Raw genomic sequence first — 18213 nt, forward strand, 5'->3', positions numbered from 1 at the left:
CACAAATGACCAGAAAGTCCACGAGAAGATGCTCGACATCATTTGCTGTCAGGGAAATGCAGATCCAAACCATAACATGAGACCACTTCATTTCCACTAGGATGGTTAGAATCAATAAGACAGAAAATAACAAGTACCGGCAACGATGTGAAGAAATTGGAACCCCTCTCCACTGCTGGTGGGAATATAAAATGGGGCAGTTGCTTGCTTGGAAGAAGTTTGGCAGCTCCTTAAAAAGCTAAACATAGAGTTACCACATGACCCCAGCAATTCCACTCCAAGAGAAATGAAAACATCCACACAAAAACTTATACATGAATACTTATAGCAGCATTATTTATAACAGGCAAAAGTGAAAACAACCTAAATGTCCGTTAACAAATGAATAGATAAGCAAAATGTGGTCAATCCAGGCAATGGAATATTACTCAGCCATAATGTATGAAGTACCGATTCATATTAAAACAGGGATGAACCTTGAAAACATGCTAGGTGAAAGTAGCCAGACCCAAAAGGCCACATAATGTAAGATTTCATTTATATGAAATGTCCAGAATCGGCAAATCCACTAGGTTGCCAGGGGCTGGGGAGAGGGCAGGCCTGTGAGTGACTAATAACTGGTGCTTTTTCTTTGGCGGGGAGGGATGAAAATGCTTTGGAAACAGATAATGATGCACATCTGTGAATATACCGAACACTGAATTGTGTACTTTAAAGGGTATGTGAATCATATCTCAATGAAAAAAATTTAAACCACAACAGGATAGCACTACAGGTCTATCAGAATGGCTAAAATAAAAAATAGTGATAATACCAAATGCTGGCCAGCAATGCAGAAAACTGGATCACTCACGCATTGTTGGTGGGAATGTAAATGATTTAGCCACTTTGGAAAATAGTTTGGAAACTTCTTTTAAAATGAAAAATGGACTTACTATATGATCCAGCAATGACACTTTGGGCATTTACTGTAGAGAAATGAAAACTTATGTCCACACAAAAATAATGCATGAATATGCAGAGTAGCTTTATTCATAATAGCTAATAACTAGAAACTACCCTAAGTCCTTCAGTGAGTGAATGGCTTAACAAATGATGGTACATCCATAACAGGAAATATTACACAGCAATAACAAATACAACAACTTGGATCCACCTCAGGGAAATTACCCCGAGTGAAGAAGACAGTCTTAAAAAGTTACGTACTATAAGGTTCTACTCATATAACACTTGAAATAACGAAATTCTAGAGAGAGAGAACAGGGTAGTGGCTGCCAGGGTTTAGGAACGGGCCTGGGAGACAGTGTGGCTACGAAGGGGTAGCACGAGGGAGTTTGGGTGATGGGACAGTCCTGTATGTTGACTGTGGTGGTAGTGACAGGAAGCTACACACGTGACCATTTTGCCTAGAGTGACACACACGCACACAAAGCAGTGCGTGTATAACTGGTGACATCTGAATCAGCTCTGTGGACTTTATCAATGTCATTACCTGGGCTTGCTACTGTACTGTAGTTATACAGTATGCTCACTGTAGGCGACAGTGGGTGATGGGGACCAACAACCGCTTGCCATTTCTTTGTAGCTGCCTGTGAATCTATATTTATTCCAAAATAAGAAGTTCTTAAAACGTAAGTATATAGTGAGAGCATTAGTCAATGTTGAAGAGTATTGACTCTGTTTCAATAAAACTCAAAAGAAGAAATGACAGCTGTCATCGGACAGCCACAAACATCACCTCTCGCGTAGGAGGGAGTCCCCCTCTTACTGTGAATGCCCATACTGGAAAACAGGTCAGGAAGGTCCAGTGTGGACCCATCACTTGTGTGTCCTCATTTCCCTTCACTCCCCCGCATGCAGCTCTAGTGTCCCTAATGCACCGTCATTCTCGTCTCTGGGCCTTCGTTCTTGCTCTGCTCCCCTCCACCTTCCCACGTCCTTCCCATCTCATAAGGCCCAGCAGCAGGGTCCATCTTTCCAGGTGGGCTAATTGTATCTCTCCGAGTAGATACCGGAGTTCAGACACCAGGTCATCTTCTACTAATTCTCCACAATACAGGACACAGCGCTAAGAATGTGGGGGGTGCTCAGAAATCCTTTCTGATGGAATAGAAGCTTGTCTGCCTCCAGATCTTTTATTCTCACTCTTGTGAGATATGTGATGAAGGAGAGTGGGTACGTGCGCAGGTGTAAGAGCCACGACATAACGGTTCACACGTAACCGGTACTTTGTCCTTTTAAATATGTCATCTCGGTTGTTTTTTCTTATGACAGAGCTACGAGTAAAACATAGTAGATGTAATTAGACCCATTTTTCAGGGAAGGAAACTGAGTCAGAGTGGTTCAGTAAAATCCGAAGTCATGGTTGATAGTGAGTCAGGGTTAGAACCCAAGACTCAGTCTAAGGCCCTATTGAGATGCAAATTGCCACTTTACAACTTTATTTTAAAGGTTAATTATTAGTTAATTTAGATTTAAATCTTCCCAGAAGGAAGTATAACATTTTGCAACACAAAATGCAGTGTTTAGCCAATACTTTGGGGGAGGCGGAGGCCCTGTAGGAAAAGGACCCAGAATAAATGTCTTTAGAAAGTGGGGGTAGAGGAGTGGATTGTGTCAAGAACAAACTGGGCGAACACAGGAAGCGTCCACTCCCAAATGTAGTGGAATCCACTCTGTTCTCCCAGCACCAAACGTCCGCCCTAAACTACACCAAGCCTCCCTTACTCAGATCCTACCACTCCATTCAATGGCTTCCCAAGGCACAAAGTCCTAAACTCCTTACACTTACTTAAAAGGCTCTGAAAGATCTGGTTCCTGCTCACCTCTCCAAAGTCATCCGGTCCCATTCTTCCCCCCAACAATGCTGCACACATCCTTCTCCACCCCTCAGGCATGCCAAACAGGCTCTGCCTTGGCCAGTATCACCGACTTTTTCTTCTACCTGGAATGCTTTTCTGCCTGGTCTTTGTTTGGCTGGCCCTGTGTCATTCAGATTTCAGTGTGTTATCCCCTCAACCTACAGTAGTTATCAGTTCCCCTCTATCATATAACCTTCTTTTAATTCTTTGCCAAACACCTATCACTATATGACATTTTTCTCATTGACTGATGTACTCGTCGTGATTGACACATCCCACTGCAATGTAAGCTCCAGGAGAAATGGAAGAGCTTTTCTCTCATTCTCTTTTGTATTCCCAGTGCCTGACACACAGTAGGAGTTCAATAAATATGTGTAGAATAAAGAGTATGAATAGAAGGAAGGGGGATGGCAGGGGTGGAAGGAAAGAGGAAGGAAGGGAGAGAGAAAGAGAGGGGCGAAAAGGGGAAGAGAGGGAAAGGAGGGAAGGGGAGAAAGACAAAAAGAAAGGAAGGGAGGAAGGAAGGGAATGGAGGGAAGAGAGAAAAGGGGGAAAAAAGAGAGAAAGGGGGGAAGGGAGGAAGGAAGGAAGGAAAGAAGGGAGAAAGGAAGAGAGGAAAAAAGGAAGGAAAGAAGGCCTTCACCCTCCCTACTTCACAGTTCTGGCTCTATCTGGCCAAATGAATGGCCTGGTAGTAACAATCTGAAAATAGGGTAATAGCCTTCACCTAAGGGTTAAGCGAGTTGCGTGATCCTAGATGTATCAAAAGCAGTTTGAGAACAGTGTATTATGCGTCACCTGACAAGGTCCAGATCAAGCCCCGCCTCTTCTCTGAGATCTTCCTGGACTACTCAAGGCCTCTCTGATACCTCCCTTCTCAGACTTTCTACAGCTTTACTGCCCACACCACTCATGTGATATTTAATAATCCCCGTATTCACTTTGGTACGAGTACCTACTACGTGAGGGGATCGTGCTAGATCCTGGGAATACAACAATGAATAAGAAGGAGTTCATATGGAATTTACACCCTGGTTGGGGGACATAGATATTAAACCAATCTTTGCACAAATCATTACTAATTATTTTTGTGGTAAGTGCCCCAGAGAAAAGTAAGTGTGTGCTCCCAGCATAATTGGAGGACAAAACCAGACCAGCTGGATAAAGGAAGGAAAGCAGGTAGGAAGGGGGTGGAAGAAGTAAGAGTTACTCTGTGAGCAGAAAGTCTGTCCAGTATGGGGGGCAGCAGACCAGTGAGCAGACAAAGTGGAGAACAAAATGGCACGGACCTGAAGTCAGGAGACCGTGGCTTCCCTGCCAGCGGTCACTGCCTGCCTACATTCCACTGGACTTACCAGGCCTCAGTTGACTCAACTACATATAAAGAATAGAATCAATGTTTAGTGTTAAAAAAAAAAAAACCCAGAGAACTAAAATATAACCACTTGATTTCTCAGAGGTGAAACGATTTAATTACGATCAATGAAAAATGTATTGAGCATGTACTGATTATGAGCACAAAGATCCATAAAGGTGAATGGATTTGCTTAAGATTAATGTGTGAGTGAAAGCAGTCCAGATTAGAATCCAGATCTGCTGAATCTCAGCTCTGGATTATTTCCAAAGGTATTCACAGCCCTCCACAATCTGATCCAACCCTAACTGTGCAACTTCCCGCTATTCTCAATGCTAGAAGCCCAACGGCAGAAGTCATTCCAAGCTCATCGTTTACTCCAGGTCTTCTGAAATTCCGAGCCCCGTGGTAAGGTCACACATGCCCCCTGCACAGCTCAGACTGTAAAACGTCCCCCATCCCTGAGCACTCGACTCACGTAACACCCCCTCCTCTACCATTCTCCCACCCCCGAGTTGGTCTGCTGCAGTGGTTCACAGTCTGCATATTTCTGGGGGGATCCCAGGATCCTTTCATGGGGGTCCATGAGATCAAAACTACTTTCAGAATAATACTAAGACCTCTTTTCCACTGTGTTGACATTTGCACTGTTGGTGCAAACTCAAAGGTGAGTAAAACTACTGGTACCTGGCACAGTGACACCAAATTATACTAACAGTCATGTTCTTCAGTGCTTGTGTGGGCAGAAAAGGAAAAGGCAGAATGTCCCTGATAAAGCAGTAAAAGTCATTAAATAAATCCTAACCCTTGGGTACCCCTGGTTTGAACACTCTGTAAAGGAATGAGAAGCACACATAAAGCACCTTGCTGCTTATTAAACACAATGGTCGAGTCAAGGCAAAGCACTATGAGACTGAGTTCTGAGCTGAACTAGTGGCTTTCTTTGTGAAACGCTATTTTTACTTGAAAGAATGAATGACAGGTAAACTACAATTATTCAGATTTGTGTGTTTGATTGACATTTTCTTGAACATGGATAAAATGAGCCTGTCATGTCAAGGAAAACAACTAATAGTACTTGTTTCCAGTGGTAAAATTCAAGCTTTCGAGCAAAAATTAGAATTTTAGAAAACTTTCCACGGTGTGCTTGATATTTTCCCCGATGTTTAAAGCCGTTCTTGATTAGATCGACAGTCTATTAATGAATAGGATTTTTAAATACTGCATAATTAAAAGTCTCAGCATATGCAGGATCTGTATAATTCTGCATTTTCCAAATGGTCAATTCATTATGTTACAAAATCACGCATGGGAAAAAAAATCCATTCCAAGTGCAAGGGCCTGATGGATGTTCATGCAGGAATACAAAAACGTTCACTGATGACGTTTCAGATTGTGCACTGCAACTAACTCTTAAGGAACTATCACCTTTTGGAATTTTGATGTGGTCATCAAAGAAGAATACAGGGAAAGAGACACTCAAATACCTGTTAAACTGAAGTTATGCTCCTCTACTCCTAAGAGGTCTCTTTGTTCTTCAACAAACAATCTGGTGAACTAGACTTTCTCAGCAAACTTCCAGTGATATTTTAAACCAAATATTTCTAGGGCTTTATGGAAAGATCTGAATAAATTGAGTTCTGATTTTCTTGATCCATTTGGGGCTCAAACCTCACTGTAAAAACTACAGATCATTTTTGCTTTTGACAATCAGAAACGAAATACTGTCCTTTTTCTCTCTGTAGTAGGTTCTACCCAAACTTGACCAGGTGTTCTTAATGGGGCTAATCAAAAGGAAACACCAGCTTCCAGTGCCGGTCAAGAAGAAGGAAGCTGAATACAGTCTATGACTCCTACTGATTACAATTAAAACCTCTGCACATAATACAGAAAGCAACTACCTGGGGACTCTGAAAACTCAACCAATACAAGCAAAGGGACCTGAATCAAAGGGGATTATGGAACTGAATTATGGAGTTATGCAGAAAACTGTGGGAGATCTCTTTATTCCTATCCAGAAGAACCAGAAAGGGGGCCCCGGTGTACGTATAGAGTATAGAGGCAGTCCTTGGTTGTCCTCCTTTTTTCTTGTCTTTTTTCTCACCCAGCCATGTCCTAAGGCCAACCCTAGTTTCAATCTGCACTGGCACAGTGGCACAGGCAAGAAACAGATAACCTGAATAGTTCTATCTACTAAAGAAATTGAATTGTTTGCAGATGTCATGATCTTATATGTATAAAACCATAAAGACCACACAAAATATTGTTATAACTAATAAACAAATCCAGGAAAGTTGTAGGATACAAAAATCAACACACAAAAATCACTTACATTTCTTTACATCATAGTATTGGAAGTCCAAGCCAGAGAAATTGGGCAAGAAAAATAAATAAAAGGCATCCAAATCAGAAAGGAAGAAATAAATCTGTCTCTATTTGCAGATGACATGATATTATATATAGAAAACCCTAAAAATTACACACATACACACACACACACACAAACCTGTTAGAAATAAAAAATGAGTTCAGCAAAGTTGCAGGATACAAAATCAATGTACAAAAATCAGTTGCATTTCTATATGCTAACAACGATCTATCAGAAAGAGAAAATAAGAAAGTAATCCTATTTAAAATTGCATCAAAAAGAATATAATGCCAAGGAATAAATTTCACAAAGGAGATGAAAGACATATACATTGAAATTGTAAGGCATTGATGAAAGAAATTTAAGAAGACAAAAATAAATGAAAAATATTCCACAGTCAGGGATTAGAAGAATTAACATTGTTAAAATGCCCGTACTACCCAAAGCAATCTAAAGATTCAATGCAATCCCTATCAAACTTCCAATGGCGTTTTTCACAAAAATAGAACAAGCAATCCTAAAAAAAAGAACAAAAGACCCCGAATAACCAAAGCAATCTTGAAAATTAAGAAAAAAAAGAGGCATCATGCTTCCTCTATATTACAAAGCTACAGTAATCAAAACAACATGGTATTGGCATAAAAAGAGACACACAGACCAATGGAAGAGAAAAGAGAGCCCAGAATTAAAACCACATATATGTGGCAAATTAATTTACAACAAAGTAGTCAAGAATATACAAAGGGGGTAAAAACAGTCTCTTCAACAAATGGTGTTGGGAAAACTGAACAGCCACTTGCAAAAGAATGAAACTGGACCACTATCTTACATCATACACACACAAAAAAATCTACTCCAAATAGATTAAAGACTTCAACATAAGACCTGAAACCATACAGTTCCTGGGAAAAATCTGAGAGAAACCTCCTTGACATCAGTCTTAACAATGATTTTTTTTTTATTTGACACCAAATGCAAAATCAATAAAAGCAAAAATAAACAAGTGGGCTACATCAAACTAAAATGCTTCTGTGCAGCAAAGGAAACCGTCAGCAAAATGAAAAGGCAACCTACAAGATGAGAAAAAAATATTTGCAAATCATGTATCTGGTAATGGGTTACTATCCAAAATATAAGAAACTCATATAACTCAATATATATATATATATATATATATATATATATATATATAAAACCACCAAAAAAACACCAATTTAAAAATGGACAGATCCGAATAGACATTTTTCCAAAGAACATATACAGATAGCCGTCTAATCATCAGGGAAATGCAAACCAAAACCACAATGAGATATCACCTGACACCTATTAGGATGCCTATTATCCAAAAAATACAAGATAACATGGGGTGGCAAAGATGTGGAGAAAAGGGAACCCTTGTGCACTGTTGTTGGGAATGTGAATTGGTATAGCCACTATGGAAAACAGTATGGAGTGCCTCCAACAATTTTAAAAGGAAAACCATAAGATCTAGCAATCCCTCTTCTGGGTACATATCCAGAGGAAATGAAATCAGTACCTGGAACAGATGTCTGCCCTCCCACGTTCATTGCATCATTATTCACAATAGCCAAGATATGGAAAAAACCTGTTTCTGTTGACAGATAAAGAAATTGTGGTATATAGACACAATGAAATATTATTCAGCCTTTTCAAAGAAGAAGATCCTTCCATTTATAACATGGATGGACCTTTAGAGCATTATGCTAAGTGAAAGAAATCAGAAAAAGACAAATACCATATGATCTCACTTATTATGTGGAATCTTAAAAAATAAAGAGATGCCACCACACACCCATTAGAATGTGTGTGTGTGTGTGTGTGTACCTAATACTAAATACTGATGAGGATGCAGAACTGGAGCTCTCATATGTTGCTAATGTGATGCAAAATGGTACAGCCAGTCTCAAAAACAGTTTTGCAGTTTCTTATAAAGTTAAACATACACTTACCTTACAATTCAGCAAACCTGCCCTAGGTATTTACCCGAGAAGCCAAAATTTACGTTCACACAAAACCCTACACGTGCATGTTTATAGAAGCTCCAGTAGCCTGAAACTAGAAACAACCTAAATATCTCTCAGCTGGTGAATAGATAAATAAAACTGTGGTGCACCCCTATAATGGAATATGTATTGGCAATTAAAGGGAACGAACTACTGACACACATGACATGGATGAATCACAAGCACATTCTGCTAAGTTAAAAAAAAAAAAAAGCCAAACTGAAAAATGCAACAAACTGTATGATTGATTCCATTCATATGACATTCTGGAAAATGCAAAACGTGGTGCAGAACAAATGTGTGGTTCCCGGGAGTTGCGGTTGGGGAGGGTCTGACTATAAAAGAGCTAGCACACACGAGGTTTCCTGCGGTGATGGAATTTCTGTGTTGTGGTCGTAGTTGTAATCATACAACTACATGCCTCTGTTAAAACTCATAACTGTCCATGAAAAAGAGTGAATTTTACTGTCTGTGGATTTTCAATATTAATTTAGAAAATGAGAGGGGGAGGAGAGGAGGTAGGAAAACACAGAGAAGACCTTTGCTTAGGCCTCAGAGATCTCCAGATGAGAGATTGTTCATTTTACAAATGTGTAAGAGACCATAAAACATGCACCATATACACAACAGCAAACGAAACAGGCATCCCAGCCCTTGGGCAGTTGAGTCTGCTTGAGTAGACAGTGTCTGAAGAACGGGAAAACAAGGACTGAGATGGTTTGAACAGGATGGCTGCCATCTTTAAATATAACAAAACCCCTCCCTCTCCAGTTCTGCCCCCTTCACCGGCAACCTTATGTGTATTAAACCATCCACAGCCAAACTGCATGACAGAGTTGTCCACCCGCCCCGTCTCCATGTCCTCCTGTCCACACCCTCACAATCTCCTCCCTCACTGTATGGAACCTGTCCTCGTTCAGGCCACCAAAGTTGAGTGGTTTTTACTCCTCATCTTACTTGACTTCTGAACAGCTTTTGGCTCTGTCCATCACTCATCCTCCTGGAAACATGCTGTGCTGTGGACTCTCCTAGTTTTCTTCTACCTCTGGCTGCTCCATCTTGACCAAGAATAGCATTCCACGAGTCTCAGCCCAACCCAAGGTCCTCTGCTCTTCTTTCTCTATGTCCTCTCCCTTGGAAATCTCATTCAGATCCAGTTTCAACTGACATCTAATTATTGCTCAGACCCAAAGGTATATTTTCCTCTCAGAGTTCTAAACTTATACCTCCAACTGCCTACCTGTTCAAGGTCTCATGTGGATGGCTCGAAGACACCTCGACTCACTATGTCCCACACTGGTCTCATGAGTTCCCCTACCAGACCTGTCCTATTCACATTTCTCAGTGTTGGTCCTGGCGTGCAGGGTACATGCCAGAAACACAGGAGTTCTCTTTGACCCCCACCACCTTCTTTACCACCCAAGTCTAAACCGTCATTAACACCTACTGATTTTATTTGCTAAATATTTCTCAACTTTGCCTACCTCACTCCGTCCCCACGCCTCCACCCTGGTCCAGCATCAATTTGGTAGCTTTATAAGAACCCACACCTGCTCTCACCACATCACTTAGATCTTCTCCAATCCAGCGGGTTTTTTCCAAAACATAACTCTGATCCTATCCCTCCTTGTTTTCAAAACATTAAAGGTTTCCCATTACTGTGAGGACAAAGCCCAAATTCTCTTCAGGATCTATCAGTCCCTGCAAGATGTGGTCCTGCCTAATGCCCTTGCCTCATCCTTCTCACTCACTCCCTTTGTTCCAGCCAGAGGCGCTTGCTTTCATTTCCTCAACAGCACTGTGTACCTTGCTACCACAGGGCCTTTGCACAGACTGTCCTTCTCTGGACTGCTCTCATCTCCCCAGGAAGCCTCTTCATCCAGCAGATCTTAGCTCCAGTATCAATGCAACACAGAAGGCTTTCTTTACCCGTAAGACTACTAAGACTCTGACTATTCCTTCCTTTGGAGCATTTTTTCCCATTTGGAATTATAAAGTCATTCACGTGGTCTTTTGATCATGTCAATCACCAACACTAGGACTATAAGCTTTATGAGATCAGGGACTTTGTATTTTGCTAAACATTGAAACTCTAGTGTCCAACATAGTAGCTGCCTCACAGTAGTTACTCAGTAAATACATGCTCAAGACTGAACTCAACAATCCCACAAAATGAGGTATATATAATGTCGTACGTGTTCACACTCTTTGTAATAGCAATGTGTTGGAAACAACCTAACTACCTATCAATAGGGGACTTGATTAAATATATAGTGACACATCCATACAATGGAATAGTATGCAGCTATTCATGACAACTTTGTATGCATTGATACGGAAAAATCTTTAAGACATCCTTGTGAATTAAGCAAGGCAATAAAAGCATGCATAGTGTGCTGCCATTTGTGTCAAAGAAGAGGGTAAATAATACGTTTGTATTATTTGTTGGATGAAAGTACTCACTGAATGTTTATAAGAAACTAACAATGGCAAGTACCTGTTTGGAGAGTAGGTGAGAACTAGGTGGACAGGTGTCAGAGGTGGGAGAGAAACTGCACGCACTACCACTTTATACTTCCAGATATGGGAACCCATGGGAACATGTTATCTGTTTATAACTCAGTAGACACATTTTTAAGTGCCCCTTGCATGGAACACAAATAATTCCACTGAATGAATGAAAGCACACATGATGGCTGCACATCACCTGTTCCCATCTCTAACACATATCCCCATCACCTCTGTTGCCACCACTTGACCCCCTCCCCTGGGAAGTAGCAGGGAGCTCTTTAAATTAAAAAAACGATGTCATTTTTAAAGTCATGCTTTCAAATGATCAATTTACAGTAATACACTCTTGCATCACCCTTTACAGTTGACAAAGTAATTTCAAATATGCTCTAATTAATTAGGTCCTTAACAATAACCTTAGATAGTTTATGTTATCTTTAGCCCCATTTTATAGATGAGAAAACTGATGCTGTGAGAAATTAAGGGCCCTGCCCAAGGTCATTCCTGTGGAAATGGCGGAGCCAATCTAGACCTTAGGATTACAAATTTACATTCCTTCTAAAGCTGCTTCAAGAATAACTCCCATCATCCTTCCCAAGTCCAAAAACGGAAAAAAAAAAAAAAAAAAAAAAGAAGGACTTTCACAAACTTTATTTCAATCCCATGACATTCTGTGACAGACTGATACAAGCATGGGTCAGTCTGGGTGTTGGTCCTGGGGGACCGAGAGGGGAAAATATCCAACTTCTGTTTTGACGGTTACACTCACCCAGCAGGATAGAAAAGAAGGAAGAAAAGTGTTGCTGGCTGGTGTGGAGAGAATTGTTCCAGTAAATCTGGTGGATGCTCCAAACTTGCCAGAGGCATCCCCCAAGGGCCTGTTAACACCATGACACTGAACCAGAGCAGTACTGAACACTTAGCAACACTGCTGACCTCCTGGCAACATTTGAAAGCAAGACTGTGTTTCTGCTCACTAAGGCATGGGTCGGACATCTGAAGATGGAACTAGAGAGTCGGAGGATTTTGCTGCTGAGGTCGGGGTGAGCAGGGAGAATGTCAGCCTGGGTGTGCATTGTGGACATGTCCTTGCATAAGATTTTCTTCCTTTTCCATTTCTTAACCTCCGAATTGACTCTAGAGTTCCAGATTCATGGGGCCCTCCAAGACCAAGTGAGAACCATCAGTGAAGAGAATGAAATACGCCTCTCACCACCACAGTCCAGAGCCACTGTTCATACTGACCGGAAGCTGAGAGCCACAGAATAAACAGTGTGAAGTCCAAGAGCTCACCAATCTTGTCCTCTAAGATATGGCATGAGTGATACAGGAAAGGCGTGTAGCAGTAATGTCCGGGGCCATTTATAATGCTCTCAGAACATGCGAAGGATTCGTGTGTTCCAATTTTTCAAAGCATCCTCATACCTATTCCTCCTGCAATAAAAAGGTGACCAGAGCACCTCTTCTGATCCCTCCCATGATGACGACCACCATAGGAAAAAATATAGACTGCTTCTGATATAACAGGATGTACTTATCTGAGTAGGATACACAATGTGATACGCCCCTTCCCAAAGAAAAGGCGGAGAATTTTCAGTTTCTTTTCCCCCCCCAAAGAAAGGAACAAGTAATTGTCAGTATTTCTTCATCTACCCCTGAAATTGTCAATTCACAACCACTTTAATCACTCCAGAGTACATAAAAATTTCTCAAGGAGCTCCATAAAATGTAAATCATAAAATTGACTCAAAAAGCAAATTTAATTTTAAACTCTATGCGAGCTAACTAATTTAACGTAGCGCTAATGTGCTACCTTTCAAATTGGGCAAGGGATTCAAAATGGAAGGGGTTCAACAGGTGTTGAAAAACGCGAGGTACATCAGATCTAACTGCTAAATTTGGCAACACAGGAGCTCAGCAGTCTGGAACAATTGTTTTCCTCCCCTCAAGCTCCTGACGCTTCCTCAGAGCTGCACAGCGCACCCTCCCTTTGGTATCTAAGCGGCCAGGGAGATTAGAGGGAAAGGAAAGAATTCTCCCAATGAACATCTGACCACCAGAAACAGGACTGTTTTCACACTGAAACAATTCTCCATGGTCCCATTGTTCTGTTCTGTTTTGTTTTGTTTGTCAAATGATGGAAAATCTAATTCCAGGAAAATGCTTAATGGCATCATTATGTGACCATAGGGCTAATAAGTTATGTAGCTGAAGAGTTTGGAGGCTAAGCTACTAAGATATTTTTGGAATAATATCTGATCTCTTGATATAAATATATTGTTACCCAGGACCTAGGAGTATATGCAAAGTTCCCACAAAACGGAGAACCAAAGGGCTGAGGCTAAGGTAGGACTTAGGCTGGGGACACCCAGGCTTACACTTGCTAGATCCTGTTCAGTACGGAGTGGGGGCTGGTGCAGATCGGTGGGGGTAGCGCTTGGGACCGTGTTGGGAGCAAACTTAGGACAAATGTTCCGAAAATGCTGGCAAACTGTGGAGGAGGGGTTAGAGTCTAGATTGCTGTCAGTAGGGTAGGCCTAAGGCGGGAACCTCTTGATAAAATGTTAAGGAAATAAGAATAAACCATTTTCCTTAGTCAGACGTACTTGTCTATCGTGCAAACAGTTTTTGGGCAAGAGCATGAAGAAGGCCTCCAGGTGCCTGGGAGGCGTGGGCAGAAGATAAGGAGGTTTGGAAGAACTATGCAGCTCCCCTAGACCAACCCACCAGACGAGAGAAGAGCACTCGGCCCAAACCCATCACCTAAGGGTGGAAGGAAGCCGCCCAACACACGCAACTGTTCATTAACCCACAAAGGAGTCCTTGTTGCACGAGACAGCCATACGTACACAGCAGAACTCTCTCAGCAGTCTGTCACACTGCCCTAAAAATGTCTCAGACAAGGGCCTGGGAGTGCTGGAACACCACCGGGATGCCCTGGTCCCACCGCCATCCCATCTCCACTGTGGCAATGCCACTGCTTTGGAAAAGTGATGTTCCTCAAAACTTCCCCCAACTCTGGCATCTGCCCCAGAACGGAAGATGCCTTTTACATTTTAGTCCCCCCAAATAATACCGACCCTCACATTCCACAACCAGCTTGGCCACCCTGTACCTCTATGTCTTAACAACCATATTTACGAATCATGGAAGTGTTAACTCTGATAATGTTTTCACTTCATTTCCTTGAGGACATTTTCTTTCCTCTTAGAAAATTTCTTAGAGTGCCCTACTATCAATCGCAACAACGATACTCACGATGTGTCACGTGTGTAAAACGCTGACTCTGGCAAGCACTATGCTAAGGGCAAGCACTAAGCATATTTACATATTTTGCACAGTAAGGTCATACTGCATCAGCTCTTTAATGTAGAAGCTACTATTGTCTCCATTATACAGAAGAAGAAACGGAGGCACAGTGTGCCAGCCTTTATCTCACCTTATCCTTTCTCATAGTGAGGAACCCTTTGCCAAATAATAAGCCCACGGGAATCCAAAGTTTACGAGCAGTGTTTTTTAACTGTTGGCAGGGAGGGAGAAGGAAAGTTAAGACTCTTTGTTCTGGGCTTTTGGAAGAGTATTCTTGACCCTTTGGTTACAAAACTCATACAAGAGGTACCTATTCTATTATTTTGCTGCTGCACAGGGAACAGCCAATTCTTACCCTGTTATCTTCCTGGATCTCCCAGTCACTGGAGAAAGTTGCCAGTTGCTGCCCTTGGGAACAGTTTGAAAACTGGAAAAGGCTAGAAAACATCCTTCTGTTCTCTTGAGTGTCTGGAAAGATGGCATCTTGGAAATTGACTCCATGAGGCAAAAGGTTATAATTTTCATCCATCCTAATGGGAAAGAGAAAAAAAAAGCAGAGATGTAGACTGGTCGGTCACCTATGGGGTGTACCATCTTTAATTAAGACTCAGGGAAGACTGAGACAGTCTTGCCAGTTACACAACAATGTCTCACGTGTCTGTCATCAGAGTGACTGTTTCTAATTGTTTTTCTGCTTCACACTGTGTGCATCTCTCCTTAAGGTTTTCATAGTGATGACTCGGTAAAAAGGGGGAAAGTTTGTGCTTGCATATTTGTCTATTTGTACATCTCCCAAGAGGACTTCCTTCTCATAGAGAGTGTTTCTCGCTTCTTGGTGAAAGAAGACCAATTGTAATGACCTGAGTTCAAATCCTGCCCTTGCTACTTACCTTCGACCTGACATGAAATGGATTTTTTTTTTAAATTCTCTAAGTTTCAGTATTCCAATCTGTAAAAAGAGGATAAAGGCACCTGACTTCTTGGTGGCAGTATAACGGTTGCATTAGAAAATGTACATAAATAAAGTATCTGGCACAGAGTGAGTGCAGTATAAATGTTAGTTAACATTTTTATAGAGCCTAAATAGTCTGTTGGAAACAAAGAAGTCATGAAAAGGAAAAGGAGAGATGGACGTTAAACTCCAGCTCACCAGGGAGTTCCCACTGCCTGTGACACTGACCAGAATCCGTCTCAGTGGGTCCCCGAAAAACAGAGGAGGAATGATTTGTATGCAGCTTTAACACACCGAAGAACACAGCCCTGTGAAATGGAAATCTGTCAGACTACTGTTTGACTCTGTATTTCTGCCCTAACTTTTTATAAATATGTCACAGCAAAAGATGAAAGAGTTGGCTGACCACCACAGAGCCAGTGGACAAAACTGTATTTCGTGATAAAGTCAGGAAAAAAAAACATCAACAGTGTCTACATAAGCACTCGCTTTTTTCTTTGGAAAATAAAGTTTCATTGTTGAATAGTTTTACAGCTGGGTTCTCAGTGTTTATCCTAAATAAAAACATGAGAAATCTGAGTCAAGTTTCTCTGTACAAAAAAGGTACAGTCTCAGTCCTTGCTAATTTTATTTAGAAACTATACTTTCCCAGCAGTGAAAAAAATTCAACTGAAGCTAGCTAAATCACTCAAGCCAAAACAAAGCACATCAGGCATTCTAAACTTAGATATTCTGGCTTCAATATGGAAAACGTGTTGCCCTGGGCTTATGGATGCCCACTGGGGAACTTACTGCTTTCTTTCTCAGATAAATGTGAAATCTCAAGTGCTCAAAGCAAATCTGCAGACCCAGGTCACAGTCATTCAAATATCCTTATTGCGACTTTACCCACTGGGCAGACTGGAACTATTACTAATCACAGCTTGGATTAATTCACTATCTGGATGTAGATGTGAGATTCCATTCTGAAGTTTCTCATAGTTGCTCTGTATCACTCTCCTATTTCAACTGCAGACAACCAATGCATTTAGGCTTCCACCTGCTGCTGTTTTACACTTCAGTAGAACACAGTGACTGAATTTTTATGCACATACATTCCATCATGACCACAGGCTAACTTTCATGGAACATCACATGATTCCAGGAGTCTCCAATCAGAGAGGGCCTCCTGCCTGATTCACCTCCATCCTCTTGGAAGCACTGTGACCCGGGGTCTCACAGCCAGGAGCGACCTCCTCCCATACACCCCATTCCAACTCAAACCTTGGCTGTTTTAAATAGCCTGGCATTGAGGTCTGTCAGCAGCTGATATGAGACTGATATCAGCTGATATGAGTGAAACAAGAGGACAGCTGGGCTGCATTCCATCACATCCTGGCATTTAAGCAGGTGGGCAGAAGACCTGCATCAGGTGTCTGCCTGACTTACTGTGTTTTAGTCTCCGTCAGCCTAGCTTCTCAGATTACTAAGGTGAGAATAGCGAGGTTCTTGAGGTCAGTAACTTGCTCAAAATGCGTTAGGAAGGAGCAGAACCAGAATCCCAACAGTGTGACTTCAAAGGTGTTTTTGTTGTTGTTGTTGTTGTTTTGTTTTGTTTTTTTCCTCACCATCCAAGCTACTCCCACTGAATCCATTTTTTAAAAAAAGGAAAAAATAGAAGTTCAATCAAATGGAGTGTTGGAAACAACTTTGAGTGTTTGCCTGAAACAGTCTTCTCTGATGAAGCACAGAAATCGTCCGTGTTTTTTCACCACCCTTAGCCAGAGGTACCCGAACCTTTGTAGAGATGTCGACGTACCTAGCAGGCGACAATAAAGAGTATGGCATTTTCTAAAATGGCACAGACAGGATTCCCTGGGATCCTGGCTCCAGACAACGGTGACTTCGGGAGGTCACACAGACAGGTGAAGGAGGTGGTATGGGCATGAGGTGCGGGGCTCACCTGAGGAAGAAGAAATAGGAGTAATCCTGGAGCACGGTGTGGGAGTGACAGGCGAAGTAGCCCAGGCCGGTGAGGTTGAGCCTGGAGCCGGCGGGGACCTCGAGCATGCTGCCCCACGCCTGGTCGCACAGCATCTCGATCTCGGCGGAGTAGAAGAGCCCCGCCTCGCCGGCCTCGTACTGCCAGGGCAGGTAGTTGTAGAGGCCATGGACCTCCTGGTGCAGCGCCAGCACCTTGGCGTACACGATGATCTCGGCCAGCTCCGCGCGGCAGCCCTCGCTCAGGGGTCTCCACTCGGACGGCAGCTGGCAGCCGCCGGCAGGCGCGAGGCGGCCGGCCAGGCAGAGCGCGGCGAGCAGCAGCGGGCGCAGCATGCCGGCGGCGGACGGGCGGCTGGGCGGCCCCGGGCGCTGCGCTCCGGCCGCACTAGCCAGGGCGCATGGCCGGGCCTCCCGGGGCAAGCAGGGGGGAGCCGGGCGGCGCCGCCGCGGGGCGCAGGAGGTGGCGGGGAGCCCGGCGCGCTCGCTCCAGCCGGGAAGGGCAGCCCTGGGCGCGGGGCTCCTCGCGCTGCTCCTGGAGCTCGGCGCGCAGTGCCCGGCCCTCGCCCGGGACGCTTTAAAGGGTCCTGGGGCGGGCCGGCCGCCGCCTCCTGCCCTGCCCCCCGCGACGGGGGCGTGGGCGGCGGCGCGCGGAGGCGGGGAGGCCGCCTGGCGGAGTTGGGACGCGGGGCAGGGGCGCACGGGACGCTCGGGAACCGCCGGGGCCGCAGTGCCCCTGCGAGGAGCGGTGTTTAGGGGAGTACGAGGCGCCCCGAGAAAGGTCACTGGTGGGAGTGGCCTCCAAGCCCCCTCTATGCGCCCCACTGATGCACTGGGGCGAGGCTTCCCAAGCA

The 18213-nt window shown here is 43.3% G+C and overlaps 1 protein-coding gene across 1 annotated transcript in view; it reads right to left on the bottom strand.

Moving 5' to 3' along the window:
• Window positions 1-17716, bottom strand: part of CCDC3 (coiled-coil domain containing 3) — a 79879-nt gene extending 62163 nt beyond the window's left edge. The window contains exons 1-2 of the mRNA XM_033100494.1: window positions 17322-17716; window positions 14783-14957 (exon numbers count right to left, since the gene is read on the bottom strand). Of these exons, the coding sequence (XP_032956385.1) occupies window positions 14783-14957; window positions 17322-17695 (549 nt within the window). The 5' untranslated portion in view covers window positions 17696-17716. The remainder of the gene's footprint in view (window positions 1-14782; window positions 14958-17321) is intronic.
• Between the last annotated feature and the right edge of the window lie 497 nt (window positions 17717-18213).

The sequence above is a fragment of the Rhinolophus ferrumequinum genome (assembly GCF_004115265.2).
Source record: "Rhinolophus ferrumequinum isolate MPI-CBG mRhiFer1 chromosome 5 unlocalized genomic scaffold, mRhiFer1_v1.p scaffold_110_arrow_ctg1, whole genome shotgun sequence".
Lineage (NCBI taxonomy): Eukaryota > Metazoa > Chordata > Mammalia > Chiroptera > Rhinolophidae > Rhinolophus > Rhinolophus ferrumequinum.